This window comes from Phalacrocorax carbo, chromosome 1 (assembly GCF_963921805.1).
Source record: "Phalacrocorax carbo chromosome 1, bPhaCar2.1, whole genome shotgun sequence".
In the NCBI taxonomy this organism is placed as follows: Eukaryota; Metazoa; Chordata; class Aves; order Suliformes; family Phalacrocoracidae; genus Phalacrocorax; species Phalacrocorax carbo.
In genome coordinates, this window is record NC_087513.1 from 76,249,332 (window position 1) to 76,269,972 (window position 20,641).

The 20,641-nt window shown below is 42.4% G+C and overlaps 2 protein-coding genes and 1 long non-coding RNA gene across 7 annotated transcripts in view; 1 reads left to right on the plus strand and 2 right to left on the minus strand.

Moving 5' to 3' along the window:
* The window catches only part of ARFGAP3 (ADP ribosylation factor GTPase activating protein 3), a 35,928-nt gene extending 27,124 nt beyond the window's left edge, over positions 1 to 8,804 (minus strand). For 2 of the 3 annotated variants that reach the window (XM_064460751.1, XM_064460734.1), the window contains exons 1-3: positions 8,677 to 8,804; positions 2,461 to 2,579; positions 1,211 to 1,283 (exon numbers count right to left, since the gene is read on the minus strand). In XM_064460751.1, coding sequence (XP_064316821.1) covers positions 1,211 to 1,283; positions 2,461 to 2,579; positions 8,677 to 8,745 — 261 coding nt within the window. In that variant the 5' untranslated portion in view covers positions 8,746 to 8,804. Of the gene's footprint in view, positions 1 to 1,210; positions 1,284 to 2,460; positions 2,580 to 5,922; positions 5,944 to 8,676 lie in introns of those variants that run through there. The other variant, XM_064460743.1, reaches the window with a different exon arrangement.
* Positions 8,805 to 9,052: 248 nt separating this feature from the next.
* On the plus strand, positions 9,053 to 17,573 carry LOC135315035 (uncharacterized). Its single transcript, XR_010374477.1, has 2 exons — positions 9,053 to 9,817; positions 15,270 to 17,573. It is a non-coding gene; the product is annotated as an uncharacterized LOC135315035 (long non-coding RNA).
* A 1,115-nt stretch (positions 17,574 to 18,688) lies between these two features.
* The window catches only part of PACSIN2 (protein kinase C and casein kinase substrate in neurons 2), a 64,586-nt gene continuing 62,633 nt past the window's right edge, over positions 18,689 to 20,641 (minus strand). For all 3 annotated transcript variants that reach the window (XM_064460787.1, XM_064460780.1, XM_064460774.1), the window contains one exon: positions 18,689 to 20,537. In XM_064460787.1, the coding sequence (XP_064316857.1) occupies positions 20,425 to 20,537 (113 nt within the window). In that variant the 3' untranslated portion in view covers positions 18,689 to 20,424. The remainder of the gene's footprint in view (positions 20,538 to 20,641) is intronic.

Consider the following 20,641-nt stretch of genomic DNA (forward strand, 5'->3'; position numbering starts at 1 on the left):
TGATTAGTCAATACTGTGATTTTCATGTACTAAGTGAGATAACAGAAACTTGGTAAGTAAAATCATTTAACAGAAGTATTAATAAAGAAAGGAGTAACTTAGAAAGGCAGAAGATAAAGAGGGAGAAGATAACACTTAATTTCTCAAGAAGGCATGCAACTGCTCAGATCTGTAAGCCAGAGACAGCGACCTGCTGAATGCCTAATTTAAAAAAAAAAAAGGTTGATTGGAAAATGCAGAAATGGAAGATAAATAATAATGACCTGGATTTCATAATTCTTTGTATGGAAAAATTGGAAAAAAAATTAGAAACACCAGCAGAATATGGAAGTGTTAGACTTAAGGAAAGCAGATTCAGCAAGCTCAAAATTCTTAGGAAAAAGCCTACGGAAAGCAAGTTTGCATGCAGTTTTTTAAAGAAACAACATTAAGGACAATGCACAAATGAAGAAAGATAAGGGGTAAGCATTCATGGAATTAGAATAAAAGTAGGAATTGATTAGGGAAGTTGCATGTTTCCTCACTGGGTGGGTCAACTTAGGGAAGCAAGCTCAGTTATTTCAATCTTTGAAAAAACATGGGAAAAAAGGCAAGATTCCAAAAGAGCTGACAAAGGAAAACATCCTCTTTTAAAAAGGAGATTGAGAAAAATACAACACTCAACCTCAATTTACACAAATATTGTGTAAAAAACTTCCTTGTAAGTACATAAAAAATAAAGTTGGAAGTAACAGCCAACATGAATTGGCCAAAACAAAAACACTATTTCCTCTCTGTCAGTGTAGTATGTCTTATCCTGACTTCAGCTGTACGTCAGGTATAAGTCAGATCTTGACTTCAGTGTGACTCTTGACAGTGACATGATTTTTGGCATGATATTTTCATAAACCAGGTAAGGATATATGGTCACAGGAAAATGACCATAAGCTAGGTTTACAAGCTGTTGGAAAGACATCATTCAGCAGCTGTCAATATGTCACTGTTAAATTAGACATGTATGGACAAGGAATCTGATCTGGCATTTTAAGTGATTTTTACTAATGACTTCTAAGGGAAAAAAAAAAACAACATTTGCAGATTATACCAAGAGGAAAACGTTGCAAGTATGAAGGGTGAAATCAGCATTCAGAAGAATTCTTACTAAGGACAGACAATAGCTTCCAAACCTAACAAGCTTCAATGTGCAAAGCAAATACTCAAGAGTACATACAGCATTTGCATTTCCTCCAACTTGCATGCATCTCAGCTGGAACCAAGACCAATTGGAATCCAGTTCTGTAGATCTAAACATAAGGAAACATTTTTAATGTTATTTCCAAAGCCATTTAAAATTTTTTTCTGTAAAGTGTTTATCTCCCCCCCTTTTTTTTTCTAAAGTGAAAAACACGCATCTATAGAAAAAAGATCTGCAAAAATACACAATGTGTAAAATAAATTAACAAAGTCATATAGAACTGCCACAGTTTTTCAAACTGTAAGTTTGAAAAAATTGCACCCTCTGGCTGACAGGTTTTTCCTTTCAAAATGCACTAGTAAGATACATTTTCAGGAATCATATTTGAACTCTGTCAACAGCAGATGACAATCACGTGTAACGGACAAAGCGACAATTCAAATGTCGTATCACGACAAAAATTTGGGGCCCAGTGAGTATGAGAAGAATTAATACTGTGATCATTAGGAATGGATTTTTGAGAGGCCTCTTGTATACAGTGAAAAGGCGGCAGAGGAAGACTATGGATTTAAGTTGATGGAAAATGGCTGCTTTTATCTGCAATCCATTCTTGAATGCATTGCTCTCACTCACTTCAAGCAGAACCTTCTGTTTCAAATATGTAATTTTTGATTAGGCCAAAAAGGCCCCCAGTTAGGACACTCGCCTGATATGTGACAAGCTCAGGGTGCTGATTTACTGCACCAACTGATTGAGCTAAACCGTCGCCAAAGAGGGTAGCTCCTTACACTACCCCAGTACTAGCAGTCAGGTGACACCACAATGAACTACTTCAGGAAGCAAAGCTGGCAAAATGCTATTTAGCTCTCTACATTGGCGTGCTAGGGGGTCAGATTATCTTTATGAGCAATACGCTGCTGAAGATGATAACCTAACGTTTGCCTCAGTCTTGATTTAGAGGAATGATAAAACACTTCAACACGCTTACTCGGTTCTTCATTTTCATCATCTTCAATGTAGAAACAAATCTGCCAACAAATGCGCACTACTAAACACAACAAGCAGGTGAAGGGGACGGTGCATGGTATAAATTCTACTGAACCCTACCTACTTACCTAACTCCCAAGCAGCTATCAGATACATCAAAGCCAATACAAACATTAAAAAAGTCTGAATCAGTATAGTTGAGAGAAGAATGGGTTTTCCTCTCCAAGCAGCTATTTGAACAAACAAACAAAAACATCAAAAGATGCAGTTTTGACTAGAAAAATATACGAACTACTTACCGAATGAAACTCAAATGAACACCAAGTGATCGATGAGTTCCTGAACAATCAATACAGAGAAAAACTCCATATGTTATGCTTGCCCAGCTAGGGTTCTTCGCTCCGCAATCAAAACATACCTTAAAGAAAATGAAGATCAGTAAAAGGACTTCAGGATAACCACGTCTTATAGCTGTATTATAGGTCATGCTAACACCTTGTGATGAAGTGATCAAACTTAATTAACTCATCCTTACAGCATCTGGTGACATGACAACTTCATATTATCCTAATTTTATAAATATAAAGAGGAGTTATGCAACCTGCCCACACTTGTGTGTCTTCAACTAGTGTGTGAAATCACTTTTGTGACTTTGACTCCTAACTAGACAGGACTACATGCCTTTCCAGTTTCTGACTATAACCAGTGTACACATGGGCCACAGCTTGAGAAACCGTGGGTCAGAGAACCCACATCAGTGTAGGTCAAACACACATTTAACACACTACTTCCAGCACTACTGAAATATGAAAGTGTTTAAGAAATACTTTCCCAAGGGCAGGTTCTCTTCCTGACATACCACTGAGTCTACTCTTTCTCCAACTGCAGTTATCAGCAGCACTAATGACATCATTATCTCCTCTCCTATAGAGAATCCTTGAACCTTAGAGCAAGTCTCTGAAATCCAGCGGTGCAAAGAAAACGTTCATGCTGTGTATTGCTTAGCTGAGCACTCTCTGCCAGACATGACTATTTGTATCATGTAGCACACGTGTATTGCTGTATCAACCTTTTAACTGTCCATATCATAGACCATTAAAAAAGCAAATATGCCTACAATTATTGTATAGACAAACCCAAGAATTTCCTACCCTCTGCCACCATGTTAGACTTCTAACATTCATCCAAAACTACGAGAGGTATCTGTGTCTACATCTCATACACTTTGCAGGTCTGCAGACCACAACTTTCAGGTCCTGCTTCAGTTATTCTGAATTTTTTATTTCTTTGGCCAAGGAAAGCAAGAACAAAAAATTTATCTGATACAATTTCACTTTCAAATGTAACAAAGAACAAAAATTTAAACAGAAACATCTATTCCTAGTTAATGCCATGTGCACACACCTAGTCCTGTATGAAAGCACTTGTGGTATTTATAAAGGCTGCAAAGTAGTACTTCTACAGTAAAAGCACCCATCTATAGGTACAGTCAGTGGGCATCTACTAAGAAATAACTCTACCGAGAGACAAGCTTTTACACACAAATCAATGGCGTTCTGATACGCAACTTTATCCTTTAGCATCCTCCTATAAATCTACTGCATCCTCAGACAGCAAGGGAAGTTTTAGCTATTTGCAGAAAGGAAAACAAAGAAAGAACAACTTTATTCCACTTTATTCCAAGTCAGCTGGGGACATATGGAACACCCTACAAGCAGGCCACAATGCTTCCAGCACCTCCTTGTTAGGCTGAAAAAAAAACCCCAACAGGTTAAGAAGTCTCCTTGCTAGAAGCTCCATTCATACAACTAAATAGAGATTTCCGTCTCTATTTTTTTGTACATACCCAGTCAAACAAGCCCTGAGTTTGCACTCAAGTCCGCTCACCTATCTTCCACCCAAATTACAAGTACGTGCCCAGAAGCTCTCTGAGACTACACTCAATCTAGTGTGGGTCTATTAAGCTGTACAGTTTATCAGGCACAAGCAAAGTCCACCAGCAGATCCAACATTAGCTTTTCCAACACACCAACATTTTAAATCTGAGCTTCAGTTAGGCTAATGAGTGGTAACAAACAGAAAGCATGGAGGTCACAGTTTCTGTGTGTGCAAGTCCCCTTTATCTTTCTACATATTTATGTATCCCACTATTGTATGTGGAAATTGGGTCATTCACTAACATACAGCAGAAAGAAGAAATAAGACAAAAGCTACACAGAATGAGCGACAAAAGGAGGGGTTAGAGGGAGACCCTGAAACAAGCACAAAAGGAAGAATGATATACAGGGAGTTAGGGAAAAAGAAGAATGAGTAACTCTTCATGTATGCCATATTCTAAGAAAGCACACAGCCTTAGCAGTCAGAACGCATTATCTTTTTCCCAATTCTCTCAATTCTTTAGAGTAGCTCCTTAAAAAACAACATGAGCCTCATCTTCATGTTAACTTGGCTGTTTTCAGGCTTTTTCTTACAAGGCCAAAGGGATGACACGACAAAAAACCAGAATATTCTGCTTGAAACCAAAGCAAACAGAACAGCCCTGATCTTGCTTCTAATATAGGAGAGCAAAGCCGAATCAGAGTTGTGTGTCTTGTAGAAATTCCCTGGAGCATAAATGGGAAACAAGAATCTTGATTATCAGTGGGTGGTTAAAAAAAATCCCATGTTTAAAAAAGTTCAGTTATAAACATCCCTAAAGATCCACCTCCCCAGTACAAGTGTAAACACTTCTTAATTTCAACATCTTAAAGTCAATTGCATCACCTTGGAAGCTAGCTGCCACAAAGCAGTATCTTCATTCATGCAGGACACTCTATTGTCTACCAGAACCTGTGAAAATTATTCACGTGCATAAAAACCATAGCTTTTAGGATTGCGATACAAGTAGGAACATCTGCTTATCTTGTGAAAGTAATAAGAACTGCCATTTCCATCACGTTATGCAACAGAAATAGAAGCATGTTTCATTCACATTTAGACTCACTTTGCTTAGTCTTCTCAATTTTTAAAGTGTGTTCCACCACATAAATTTTAACAAGAATTGGAAAAAAAAAACCAAAATCAAAACCAATTTCAGAGCCACCCTACAAAATCGTTTCCGTAGCAAAACCAGATAAAGTGGATTTTCTTTATTGATTTAGGCACAACTAAGATATTAAAATCATTATAAAAATAAGTTTGAAGATAAGCTGAAATAATCTATTGCTTTTAAAATACACTTGCATTCCTTTTACTTATTTTGTGTTAAAGCATTTCAGGACAGCCTAGATTCAGCAACAGGCACTTTGAAAAAAAACCAAAACAAAAAAAACCCACAGAAGCCCTGATTGAGATGTTTGTACCAGAGCAAACGCAAAGACTCGGGTATAATCCACAGCAAGCAGTTGTTAAATCATACAACATCCACCTTGAACAAGATACCTATGTTAATAAATACATACAATATGTTGTTATTGGATATGGAAGTGTAATAATATATAGCCTATGGAAATGTTAGTTTTGGCACTTCAGAACAGGTGAGCAGGTTCAGCAGGCTTATCCCTGCAGTCATGGTTACGTAGACGCTTTCAGCCTCCCATGTAGCAGGACTACTGCCACCGGCTGGCAGCTCTGCAGCTCCTTGTGCTTGCCATTCCTAGCATGCAAGGCTACCATACAGCTGCATCAACACTAAACCAGCTAAAACTCAGGAGGCAGTTTCACACTCGGTCAAAGGTTATCCAAATCCAAGCAGCTACTCCCTTAGTTACCAGCCACCATACCCAGATACGCTTTCCTTCTTCTCTTGCATCAGCAATAATCATCACACTTGTTGATCCCACTGGAAACCTGGACTGCACTGCTTTGACTCAGAGCAAAGGTAGGTCCAACTCACATCGCAGCCACATGACCAGTAATGCCAATGTAAGGGAGGGAACAGGAGTGTTTGCCACAGGGAGATGCCAGGACTGCCCATTTTGAAAGTGTCACAGTCTTAGAATGACTTAAGTGAGACATGATGCATTACACACTACTCCAGGGCAAAACCCCCACCCTCCACCACCCACAACACATGCTGTAATAACAAAACTGAAAAACTGATAAACCACCACCACAACACGCATACTTAGTTTTCAGCCAGTTCAGATCCTTGACCACAGTCTCCAGAGACATGTATACTACCATCAACAAAAGAAAAGAAAGAACTGGAGAGAAAGGAATGAAAAACTACCACTTTCAGAGGAACAGATTTACGCCAGATTAAAAGAGATAGTATGGCACAGCCTCAGGGTGCAAGTCTTCAAAACAAGTGCGCTTTACAAACATTTAAGTTAACGATACTGGGTAGCTTAGGGACTACGAGCGTTTTTGTACTTACAAAAGACATCCGATTTAATAACTGTAACATGTTTACATTGTCAGACAGTGCTATATTACATAGTACCCAAACACACAACAAGAGCTCAAAAGAAGCTGTTTCTCATACCATACAAAGCAAAGGAAACTAAGATCAAATTAGATATGTTAATTTCAAGACAATTACTCAAATATCAGTTTAAACACACTATAATCCCCAAATTAAACAGCACATTTATTTAAATGAGAATTATTTTCCTAAACTCAGTGCACTAAGGACTACTGCAGAGCACCCAGCACAGTGTAAATGTACATGCCTGCTTATAGTAGGCAGTCAGCAAGCCCAGACCCTGCACTGAAGAGATACCAGTGCTTTCTAAATTATATACATAAACAATACAGTTAAAGCATGTTACTAAGCTTTTAATATAGAACCTTTCCAATATTTGCATTCCTTTCCCACATCTCACGTTTGTCAGCAGAAAAGCGCTATAAGTAAAAAAAAGGCGGACCGCATAAAAAGAACTCAAGAGAAAGGAAACAAAACAAGATGTAATCAAACACAAGAGGATAAACTGATGACAGCAACTTAAGAAGACTGGTCAGATACCAGGGCATGGGGGAGCTGTAAGATATAAGTTGCTGCTGTTTCCCGCTCCTGCTCTCCTTCCTGTCTCTACAGGTCAACAAGACTGGGCTTCACTGCAGTGTTAATGAGTTCTCTGCACCTGAGCTACTTCTTTCAAACCGACCCAGTGTGAATGGCAGCACACACTGTGCCAGTATTGCTTTGTCAACATTGGCACTAAGTTTTTCCATGGCACCTGACATGACTGCAAGGACAGACAGATATGCCTGAGCAACCACAGGTACCACCGCCACCTTACTAAGTCTAACTCAGTAACAATCAGTTCAGAACTGTTCGAGGCACTCCATCCTTGGGTTTTCCATCCTAACCAGCTATGGGCAGTACCTACTCATTCTCTTGTGAACGCAACACAGAAAAAGCATCACAACAGCATTACAGAACTGCTCAATCTCTTAGACTCATTGCCAGTGAATTTCAGGTGCCTGTAAAAGATCTTCTCTTTGACTCTCCCTGTTGGGACTACCACCTTTCCATGATGAACTTTTCACCCCATTGCAAAGGCAAGTTTTAGGAACACTTGTATTAGAAGCTACTAGGTGAGTGTTCACCTTTGAGCTACGCTTTCCGAGAAACCAGGCATGTGTCCATTGCCTGCACCGTCCTAATGATTTGCGTTCAAAGCATGGAAGTCAGTTTTGGACCGAAGACAGACCTCTAGACTCATATTCCCAGAAAACAAAACCACAGTGTTTTCTCGTAATTGTTTCCGAGTGTACTTCTCAGACACGCTCACAGCGTGGATCGCAATGCCACGGAGCAGATGGCACTAAAAGGCAGCACAGGAGCACGTAGCTGCTGAAGGTAGCTCCGCCGCCTAACGCTTCTCCCACGTCACCCCAAGCCTGAGGCACCTTCCCCAGCTCCCAGCTGGCCACCCCGCACCTTCCTGCGAGACGGATACTCAGAAACCAACAGGGCTTTACAACACTGAAAAACCAAAGTCGCCACTGGACAAGTCCAATGCAATGAGAAAAGCAAGGGACCAAACTTTTATCACCACAGAAGCAGCTATGCCACCACGGGCTTTGTGTCTTTGATTAAAAAAAACCAAAATAATGAAAAAAGGAGAACACACTCCAGACTCTACGTTGCCCCTCTTTTGGACCTTGCTTTTTATTTTTTGCTGAGCCGAGCTGACCCTCCTCCCGGCAATCCTTACGCAGCGGGTACCCGAGGGGAGCTGCGCTTCCCCAACTAAAGGCTTAACCCAAAGGGCCCGGCGGACCCCGCCCGCGGGCCGGCCGAGCTGCCCAGCCGACGGCGAGGCGGGCTTCCCGCGCTCCCGGGACGGCCGCCCCCGGGTGCCGCTGCTCGCCCGGGCCCCCACCGCCGCCGGGGGCCTTCCCTCCCCTCCCCGAGGCCCCCGGGCAGCCGGCCCGGGTCGCCGGGGGCTTGGCGGGGCGTGGCGGACCGCGGGCACTCCCCTCCCCGCCCCGCCGGCAGTGCGACGTGTCACAACTGCGGAGCGCAGCCCTTGCCTTGCCTCCCCCCCCCCCGCCCCGGGCCCCGGGCCCCGGCCCGGCGCCCTCACCTTGTTGGTGGGGACGGCGCGGAGCCGCTTGAAGATGGCGGCGATGTCCTGCTTGCTGGGCTCGCACATGGCGCCGGGCGGGGAGGAGGCGTGAGGGCTGCAAAGGAGAGCCGCTGCCGCCCGTTCGCTCGCTCGCACCGCCAGGACGCCCCACGCCGCCGCGGGACGCTCCGCTCCGCCTCGCCCCGCCCCACGCGGGAGGCGGCCCCGGCGGGGCGCGGCCTGCGGTCGCCGGCGTGGCGAGCGGGGGCGACGCTGCCCTCCCCCGCCGCCTCCCGGTTGCCCCGGAGACGAGCGGCTCTGCTGCGTCAGCGCCTTCCGTTGGGCGCTCCAACCGCCGCGGGGGACGGAGGGGAGCGGCAGCGGGGCAGGAGGCGGCCGGCCTGGGGGCGGCGGGGGTTCCGCCGTGAGGAGGGCACGGCACGGCACGGCACGGCACGGCACGCCGGCCCCGGGAAAAAAAACATCCGGCGGGAGAACACCAGCAGGAGCTCCGCTCTCGGCCTGTGGAAGAGCTGTAGGAGCGATGTTCACCTCGAACCAGGTGACAGAGGATGTTGTTACGTCTGTGAACAGACCCGTTTCTGCCCTTGGACTCAAGTACGTTGCAAGCGCCCCATAAATATTTTGCTTAAAACCGTTGTTCTCTCTCTTCACCAGCCTTAAGGTAACACAGCCGGGAACAAGTGAGTCAGCGCAAAAGCAGCAGAGCAGAAAGACAGGTTTTAATTGCTTTCGGAAGCGTGTTCAGATGATAAATCTGAAATCATAAAGTCTCTCAGAACAGGAAACAGAATAATAGAAATATAATCAGGAACCATGCAACATACTGATCCCCCTGCTTTGAAAAGCCTGAGTGCCTGAACCACACTGGACTGAATTTGGTGATGTGCAGAGAGCTTCCCTCACCGCTCCCTCACGCTCCAGCGCACAGGAGGATTATCACTTGGAGCATGAAGCTCAGCAAAGGCAGAGACAACACTTTTGCAGTGACACTGGCTAGGATGCGGCAGAGGTGCTGCAGGAGCCACTCCAGGTCCCTCACGGTCAGCACTGAGCTAAAAGATACTAAGTCCTTAAGGGTGACCCTCGCAAAACAGCACAAAGACATTGTGGCTCAACAGAACTCAGCTCAGCAGTGGTAAGATGATCCATGGCAGGATCTTCAGAGCTTGGCATCTTAGCACTCTCCTTCAGAGTCTGTCAAGGCTTACAGGGCTGTACCCCCTTCTCCCTTCCTCTTCTGACATATGCACTCTTACCTGCCTAGTTATCCATATATGGAAAAAACCCCAGAATTTAGACAAAATTCCTGTAATTCTATCATTTTCTTTCAGAACAGCCTAGGTTGGAAGGGACCTTTAGAGATGTCTGCTCTAACTTTGTTAAAAAACAGGGCCACAGACTGAGTTATCTAGCTAGCTAAGTAGTCAAGTTCAAGGCTTTGCATGAAAATCTAGCTTCAGCCCCTCGGCCTCAAACCTGCATCACCTTCAGTGTCTCAAGCACAAGGTTTGCTGTCTCCCATAATCTAACCACCCCAGTTCTTACCGGTTGATGGGGAGGTACTTCAGGGTGATGAGACCCATTACTGCCTCAGTTCTGGCCATGCTCAATGAGGCCGGGACACAGCGAACAGTCTTGAGTGCTGGTTCAGGGCTTTCTGCTGGAGCGTATGCTGCAGGCTATCCCTGCACTGGGCCCTCAGCACTTGTGGCTCAGAGGCACACCCCGGCCCTGTGGTGCCTTGCTGATCACTAGGAGTCAAGTCACTGTTATCCTGACAAGAAGCTGAACGCATGACCATTTTACTCCTCAGAGTGTGGACATTTGCTGGCAGCAGGCCAGCAATCTCTTCACTCCAGATTAACTTTGTTCACTCTGGCACTGTCACGGGTAGGGGGCCTGATCAAAGTGTAGGATAGCTGTCCCAAAATCCATCATCTGTGTGCATATAGCCAAGTAACATTGGCACTAGACTTAAAACACCTGAGCCTGTAGAAGCCTAAGTTGTTGCCTATTCCATGCCAACAAATATAATCACCTCCTTTCACAATCACTTGGGATCAAAAAATGCCTAGCAAGAGACATCCGTTACAAAGTCAAGCTTACATTTCAGGGAGGCATTGCCTGTGTAGTCGTAGGTGCTCCCTACCGTGCGCTCCCTTTGAGAGATACTGGCCAAATCCCATCTAACTGCATGAAGATTGCCAGCCCAGCCTACAGCTGCTGGCCTCACAGGAAGAGAGAGTTGCCAAGAAATTTCCACAAAGGAAAAAGAAGAGTCCATAACATCACCTTTGTAAGTACTGTTAAAAAAACCAGGAGGGGTACAATCTTGCCAGTTCATTGGAACAACTAACATAAGATTGATCTGCCTGGCGTGATCCTAGAAAAGGATGATCTTACTTATCACCCCATGCTTTCCCCTGCTGCGCTGCTGCCTCCCCAGGCAATGGTGCACAAAGGCAGCTAGCTCCTGCCACTGCAGCAACCTGGGAGACCCACACTATACCTTTGGGAAGCACAGGCCAGTAACATCATGTAGGAGCTGGTTCTTCTGTCTTTTGCTGGCCTCCTATTTCAGGAAGTCATACCTCTCTCCTTGTGAGTCGGGGTGCTCCTCGCACACGCAGCTCCCAGGTTTCCATCCAGGAGGTCAGCAGCATATCAGCCCTTGACAGTGTTCAGAAACACACTGCGCTGTCCCCACTTGGTCTCACACAGTGCCTCTGTCCTAAGGCCATACAATTCAAATAGGTGGATGTGCACACTAAACAGATTGCGGTTGCTGGCTGCAAGCTCAGCTGATGTGCACGCTAGACAGATTCCTGTTGCAGAGTGCAAGCTCAGCTGATTGCTAGGAGATGCGTTCTCAACAAGATGGAAGAAAAGCATTTAGCATATGCTTATGAACCTGAGGGAGGTAAGCAGGTCCTGGAGGTAATCTTAGAGCAGCCTCTAGTTTCTGGGAGAAAGGTTAATATAGCACATGGAGGCAACAGTAAAAGGCAGGCATGAGGTGGTCCATTGCCATCAGGGGGAAGGCAGTGCTTGTAATTCACTGGCTGGTCTGCAGATTGAGTAAATAAAAACACACCACACCTAACCTTCAAAGGTGCCTATAGACAGGGCACTGGAGCATGCTCTACTTTGGCGAGCAGCTGTTACATGCAGTGCAGGTCCTTATGCAGACCCAGTAGCAGACCAGCACCGTGAGCAAGACTGACTCCCCTGGTCTGACATTGCTTAGGTCCTCAATCCTCACCACGTTTTCATCTTCACAGAAAAACTGTCCAAGGAGCACAGATTCCTTTCCTGGTCCTGTTATCCACAGCACATTGTGCTGTCATTTTCTTTGTCCATGAGAAAGAATACCCATTTGTTAAAGATATTTTGGAAACAGCCTCCATCTCTTATTCACCCCTAATAGTGACATTGCTCAGTCCCAGGGGAGAAGCAAAATAGATTCTAAATAATGGAAACCATCAGAATGAGCCCTGAGAGGTGATAAATGTTTCCAGGGCATAGAGGTGTGCCTCTTGTTCTGCAGCAAGTTTGTGGTTTTGAGTGGATTGCAGCAAGAGGGAAGGCATAGAGAAAGAATAGCAGTGGTGGGAAAGCAGACCACAACTGCTGCTTTGCCAGTTATGCCTCAGTGTAGTAATGTCATGTCCAAGAATGTCCAAAATACATGTATTTCGATTCTCAGTGCACACAGAACCACTGAGAAATTGCTTCCATGCCAGCTGGTCTGACAAACATACATGGAGGAAGACTGCTGTATGTGTACCCTCAAACAAATGCCTGGCAAGTACAGCATTCCCTAGGCAGGCCATATTACAAGCCCTCTGATCAGGTGCAAATGCAGAGCAATTCATTGCCAGCATACCAGAGTATGACACCAGGTGTTGCTGTTTCACAAATCAAAACCCAAGGGCTTTTTTCTTACTAACAACCCAGAACGCAGTTCTGATTTTATACAAAGAAAAGATTTCATGATGAGGAGAATCAAACGTTGGAGCAGTTTTCCCAGAGCAACTGAAATCTGTCCTTGGAGGTTTTCAGGACCCAACCAAAGTGCTCAACCTGCTTCTAATTCAATGTTGACTCCACTTGCAGCACAAGGTTGGATTGGAGATACCTCCTCCCTCTATGATTCTGTGCTAATACTTCCTTCTCTGCATACCCAGGCTAGGCCTGAAGCAGATGGGTTGTCCCTGTAACACTTTGTTTATAGAATCAGAATCATTCAGGTTGGAAAAGACTTTAAGATCATGAAGTCCAACTGTTAAACCACACCCAACTTCTGGGTGCCAGAACTGCTCCGTGAGCTGATACAGCAGAGGCAAAGCAACCTGCTCCAATGCTTTCTCCTACTCCCACCTATCCAAACACCCTACAAAAGCCTCAGGCTCCCATCTTGCCAGACAGTCCTGCCAGGATGTATGAATGCAAAGAAGGATAACCATTCAGGATGATCCCTCTAGAACTATGTGTTGTCTAGGTCTTTGGCTGATTCAGTAACCAGAGGTAGGTACTTGCATCTACGTGCTGTTGTGTGGAATTACAGGTTCAGTGGCCACCTACCATCTCACAGCTCTAAAACATGTGCTGCCATTTCCAACCTTCAAAGCTTTTAGTTCGGTAAAATTCTGTTAGTGCTGTTCTTCACTTATCAAGCCTCCCATTCTTTGCTTTCTCCTCACACTGCTGCTGAGAAACAGCAGAATATAGGCGTAGTCACAGGTCACACAAGGTAGATCTTCATTACCCTCCCAGGGCCAAAGGTTCCCTTAGAACCAGAGGACACGTATGAATTGCGCTTGACGCCCTTTGTAAGACTTGGGCACGCTGACCAAAATTTGTCACTGCTCACAGCTACAAGTGCATAATAACAATGTTGCCTTATGACAGTTGTAGCTCAAGAAGTTTTAGGCGTGTCCCCCGTAAAGGATATCCTCAAAGACACAACATAGTCCCAGACACGTATCATTCCAGTACAAATAATCCATAAAGAAAATATCTTCTCTAGAACAGAAAGATCAAGCATCCAAATGCCTACTCCCGCAATATGGTAATGAAGTTTAGTAACATTAAAAACCAGTTGAAACCAGTTCAACACATCAGTAATACATTTTTATTTAGTACTAATGCACTGTTTGTACTGATAACATCAAGCAGCATAACCACTTCAAACAGGTGAGGTTTCTTGGAGCTTCCCACTCTTGAAAGCAGTCTACGTCTCGACAACATGGCCCAGTACAAAGCCAAACAGTTACTAGACTGTAATTTACAGACAACCCCTCTGCACACTCAATACTCAGTTGTGCTGAGGTCAGCCTGCTTGTAGTAGCAATGCAAGGGACTTGCAAAAGTACAGCTGGAAGTAGCATCCCTTTGCAAAGCCCACCTACATTTGCCACACAATACCATTTCATCTATGCCAGGGCAATCAAATGTGAGTGTTTCCTGCATAGGGGTTCTAGAAATACCTACCACCATAGCCCTTCACAACTGCTATGGTTGTTTACCTCACAGGGTTGGAGATTTCATGGGTCATGCAGAAAGGTGATCTAGCTGAGGTAACAGGTGACTTGGATTTTCAAAAAGTTCATGCAAATGTCCCTCATAAAAGCTGAAGTAAATGGCCATGAAATAAAGGAAATGATCATTTAATAAATCAGTTACTGACCATAGTAATAAAAAGTGGGAGGTTACCAGTGTGTCCCCCAGAGGGATTCATGCCTGGACAAAAAGGGCAAGCAGAAAGGTGGCAGTTTGACATTAAATTACTTATGATCACAGAAGTGGAAAACGGCTGCAAAAGGATCTTGTACAGTACTGATGGACCAGATAAAGCAACAAGGGAATTTCAAAGTCCAATGCAAAATAAAAATACAGTCGAACCTCTCTAATAGGGTCAGAACTAGCTACTACTAAGAATGAACATTACTGGTTCTTTCTGGAACTGATCACAGGTTCTCTTTTCTAAACTACTTCATTTAGATCTGTATGAACAATAGTGTGTTCAGTTGTTGCCAAAGCAATGAACTGAATTTTCAAAATTATGAGGAAAGGAGTAAGTTTTTCTTATTTCATAGGACCAAAAGACACAGCTTGTTGAAAGCCAAAAAGAATACGGCTGAAGTATCACTATATGCTATCCTGTGCCCACACCCTTCCCAAGGCACCCACTACATACCACTGGCACAGACCTCATCTAACCTACTACTGCCATTCTTACAGAAGCGGTTGCACCTTCTGAAGCTTGGACGGGTGCTCAGTAGAACTTTCAGATGCACGTAGGTACTCTCCCCTGAATGGAAGGTTCAGGAAGCACCTGAAGTATCACACAGGAATCTGAATTTCTAACAAGAGAAAACAAGTAAAGCCGGCTGACAATGATACATACAGAGCATTAGCAGGTGAACTGCTGGGCCTCAAACACACTGAAGGTATTGTCTACTGCATTAATTACTACACAACCCTTCTTAGGTTCTGAAACTGCGGCTTATGTTTTAGTTCAAACAATGTGAGGAAGTAAAAGTATTCCAATAAAAGTGGTATTATCTCATATTCTCTCATTTCAGGAACAGAATCTACAGCTGCTCAAATTGACCACTAGGTACGCCTTCAGCCGCAATTAGCAAGCTCCCTCTTGTTGTGAAGTGAATGAACAATTTTCTGCCAAACCAGAAAGGCTGGAGAAAGATTAAGAAAATGATTATGTAACCTTAAAGTTATTTTAAAAAACAGATGCAACTCCAGGAGAACAGGAGGTATTGCTGCTGGACATCTGACCTTCAGTATACCATTCTCTATTCTCTCCCTTTCTTCTTGGTTTTAAAATAATACACAGCTAACAGAAATGTTATTCTAAAAATCATCCGAATCACATCAGATTAGTACAAACCCACCTCATTTATTGTTTTCTCTGAATCCCTACTAAAAGGCTTGGTATTTCCATTTTATTTCCAATCATTAAGTCTGCCTTAATTCTTGCTTTGCAAGTGTTATGAATAAAGACATAATTGGAAGAAAGAAGACATTAAAACAAAGAAAAATCAGCTCAGCCAGGGTGAGAACAGTTTCGGTGCATCAGACCAACTTCACAGACATCTCAAAAAGAGATAATAGCAATGGTTTGGTTTATTATACTAAGGGTATAGCTTTGCTTTTGGCATCTTGTATGTGTATACCAAATATCTTGTACATATTTTCATATTATAGCTTACAAGTAAATTAAGAGGCATTTTGGGGAAACTGTTAAAAATTTTACTGTCAAGCTCTCAGCCTCAGAAGCAATAAATGAAGAGGAATTTTAATATAACTTTGGACTGTGCATCAGGAACTGCTAACCTCTGCACCTTCTCTAATAAAATAGCCTGTTATTTTCCTGAAATGACACTTTTGCTATTCCGTTTTATCTAAACGAATTCAGTGTCATCAATTACTGGAAATAAATACCAATATTACACTAAAAAACAAAGCACCTAATTAGTTAAGTGATCACTGCAAATACCCAGATTAAAAAGTCAACAGCTTTTGTGAAACAAGGCACTAAGTGTTTCCAAAGCATTCAAGAAATACTATGCAAATGGGAAGTATTTTATGCTGTAAGGTTGAAACATGCTCAGGGTTACAGCAATGTTCAGATAGCTCAATCAGTACAAGCAAATACACGCTAGTAAGTTTTGAAACATACAATTTCCCTTTAGAATTTTGAAGGAAACAAAAGGGACAGGATGGGGAGAAATCACATTCCGGACATTATATTCTCCTTTTATACACAGTAATTTAATCCTGTGAGAGTGAAATACACCTGCTTAAACCCAGGATAAACTTAGAAGGAAAATTTCTCTGCTGTTGCTCAACAGGCTTCATTACTTACTCTAACCATAGCAAGGCTTTTGACACAGTTTCCCGTAGTATCCACACAGCCAAACTGGTGGCTAAATAGACTGGATAGAAAAATTGTCCGGACTGTCAGGCTCAGAGGGTTGTGCTTGCACATACAAAACCCAACTGACATCCTGAGGGGTTGATACTAGGGCCGATATTACTTAATGCCTTTATAACCTGGATGATGGGGCAGAACACACTCTCGACAAGGCTGTAGATGATCCCAAAGTAAGAGATTATAGAGGGCTGTTGCTCAGAGGGAGCTCAACTCTTGAGAAACAGGTTGACAGGAACCTCATGAACACCAAAGGCAAATGCAGACTCTTGTACCTTCACAGTTACTCCATCTCAACAGGCTGGATCCTGACAGGATAAAAAAAGCTCTGCAGAAGACCTGGGAATCTGAGTGAACAACACAAATCAGCAGCATGTTCTTGCAGCAAAGGCAGCCCACAGCACACCAGGCTGTATTAGGAAGAGTGTGGCTAAAGCTACAGCTACTTAATGGAAAAGCATAGAGAAGATGGTGCTGGACTCTTAAAGGTGCACAAGCCAAGTGCAAGGGAAACATGAGAGATTCTGATCCATATAAGGAAAAAAATTTCCTCACTGTGACAGTGATGAACCACTAAAACAGGTCACTTGGAGAGGTGGAGGACTCTTCATCCTTGGATATGTTCAAGACTCAGCTGGACAAGTCCTGAGCAACCCACTCTAACTAGACCTGCTTTGAGGTTCCCTGGCTGGACTAGGTAGCCTCCAGAAGTCCCTTGCGTTCTCATTCTAAATTTGGCTATGATAAGTATATTCAAACTCTATATATTTGATAGTGAGAGAAGATCCATGTTCTTAAAGCAAAATTATCAGCTGAATTAATTTGTGCAAGTTAAGCAGCTGTCCATTCAAAATGAGGACAAAACTAGTAATTTTCATTTGACCAAATGCAAGTCTGTTCCCCAAAGTTCTTATTAAAGAGTTTAAAGTAGTTGAAATGGCCTGTTGTTTCTATTTGTTTGTTAGCAGTCAAATAACTTCTAAAAAATACTTTATTATTTTTAAAGTGTTTGATAAGTTTACCATTAGCTTCTGCTACTCAGTACGATGATGACTTCATTCAGTTTTGGACACCCTCCCCCCTGCACTAAGTACAAGATCCCAATAAACTTAAGTAAGTGCAGTGGAGGGATGGCAGGGGGCTGGAGCACGTGCTCTGTGAGGAGGGGCTGGGGGAATGGGGCTTGTTTAGCCTGGAGAACAGGTTGGTCTGGGGGTCCCAACAGCAGCATTCCAACAACCTACAAGGAGGCGATCAAAATGACAGAGCCAGACTCTACCCAAGCACAGCAGAAAAACACATAATGGTCATTAACTACAATAAGGCAGGTTCTAACCGCAAATAAAATGGGGAAAAAGATTATAAGTAAGCACTGTCACAGTTTGAACCAAGAGTTTATGACATCAGCCTTTGTGAGTTTTCCAGACTAGCTCAAAGGCCTGAGCAACCTGGTCTGAACGCAGAGTTGGCTGTGCTTTAAGTAGGACACTGGAGACCTCCCTTGGTCCCTTCCACTTGGATTCTATAGTGCCTTCACCAAAATGGACATCTAGCATAAAAAACTAGCACTTTATTTAGATTAAAAGATTCAGTATTGATGGAGGAGATGAGAGAAAAAAACAACTTTCAGCTAGCCATCACAAACACTACTACATTAACAAGAAAACTAACAAGTTTTCTTGTTAGCCAGTCGACAAGAAAACTATCACAAAAGGCAGAAAACATTCAAATCGAAAAAAACCCCAATATCCAAGCTATACCAGACTTGACTATACCACAGAAAGCAGCATCACAGTAGATCTTGCATACCCGTAAGAGACACAGTCTCCTCCTCTTCCATAAACATTTTGCTGCAATGCCTTGCCAAGAGCCCCTATGCACTGCACCTCCCCTTTTTTATTAACAGCACAATGTCACTAATGTTGTACTACTCTTCATGGCTCTTCTAGACAATGCAGATTTTGTCACCTTGAATTGCAATGAAATGCCCAGATTATTTGCTTCATAAGACTATTTTCACACACATTGAAATAGTAAGAGATGCATTCTGTGTATTTAAGAGATTAACAGGTTTTATTGTTTTCTAAAATATTTTACAATACAGAGACCCAAAACAGTAATTCCTGACAATTTTAGTAACCATCTTGTGGATGAACAATTATATTGATAAGTTTTCTGTGACAGACACATACATACATCCACATTCTAAGCTTGCACATTTTGATTCATTGAAAATGATGACTAAATATACCTCTAAGCTCAAAAAGCAAACGATAAAGTCCAAGACTACCAACTGTGTTTTATAATTACCTCAAAACAGATTTGTTAGCTTCATGACAGTAGCTTCCTAACATAGCATATCTACTTACCTGATACTTAGGGGTTTGGTTTGGTTGGTGGTTTGTTTTTTTTTTTAAACACAAATCTGCTGTAATTTAACAACCCAGTTTTCAATGTCACAAATGCATACTATTTGACGTGATTACAGATTACCAAGTTGTAACTGCAAACAAATGTAGATTTTACAGTGTTCTGCTACGATAATCCATGTAAGGTCTACAACTAGTTTATATTTTGACCCACAAATTTATCCACAAATAATGATTTCGAGTATGTTAGTGTATTTACTGTACTTCAGAAAAATCTAATCACAGAATACTTGCCTATGGTACAGTATCGAATATGGCAGGAAAGCAGATTTAAATATACCTATAATTTAAACTCTTAAACCAGTCTAAATCTTATTGACATCAAAAGTCTTGACAACTAATAACCATGCTCTTTATATTTTGGAATATCAAATTATATGTACATATACACAACATAGATAGGCTCTTAATAAAAAGCATTTAGTCTATTTTACAGTCTTCTCTGTTCAAAAAAATTAGTCTTCACAGATTTAACATTTCAATTCATCCAAAAAAATCATTAGCAGTTTAAAGATTCCCCCAGCCCACCCCGCAAACGTGTGCTGGAAATAGCTACTATACTGGGGCTTATGCATAATTTATCTTTCTTTTGAGTGCCATTTAAGGTCTAGATGGAAAACTCTTAGTTTAAGCGTCAAACCACGTAAACAGCATTCATAATAGAATCCCAACCCATGACACCTGGAGATATCTCTGCTACAAATAACCCTCTGTAACAGATATTAAATACAGTATGTTTTTTACAACTTCAAGCCATGCTGACAAAGATTACTACAAACTGGAAAGTTTTCAGTCAGTCAACTGGTGACTAAATCTATGTCATAATTTAAGTATTAATTGCTAAATCCAAGCATACAAAAAGGTGCTTAACTACATAGCATTTAAATAAAAAAATACTGCATCTTTCAGACATTGCTAGGAACAAATAGAAAATTAACTATAATAATCTTTAAAATTCAAGTTGCAAGTTACTGAAGGTCACTTAAAATAACTGATTAAACAGAAGTGAGCGTAAGCCACATACCTAGAGTAGGATGAGGCACAAGCATAGAAAATGCAAAAGTGTTTAGGAGTCACAATAACAGACCATGTGGGAAAAAAAGGCTTAAAGTATTTTTCCTATCATACTATTTTTTCAACCTAACCCCTTTCCTCTGCATTGTGCACAAATTGTGAAAACAATGCCAAATTATTGGTTCAAACTTTTGTCTCTAAATCACCATGATTTCAGTATCAAGCTCTCGCCTTTTCATTAAAATATATACATTCTATACATCATTCAGCTTCCTCTCGCTTTAAATATATACTGTACAGGCCCACAGAGGTTTTGTAACACTTTTGTATTGACTTTGTCTTTTGTCACTGGATTGGTTCTACATAGTTTGCTGGGTATAAGCCAACTTGTCCATTGTCCAGACGTCCTTTGCACCAACCCTGCTCATCTTCATTCTCCATTTTAGTTAACTCATCCCCTGAAAGAAGAAGGAACATTGTTAAGGAGCTGTAACCTTTTAAGTGACAACAGGAAGCTGTGACAATTATCTACATGTCTACTTTTCTTCCCCTGCCCACCCCT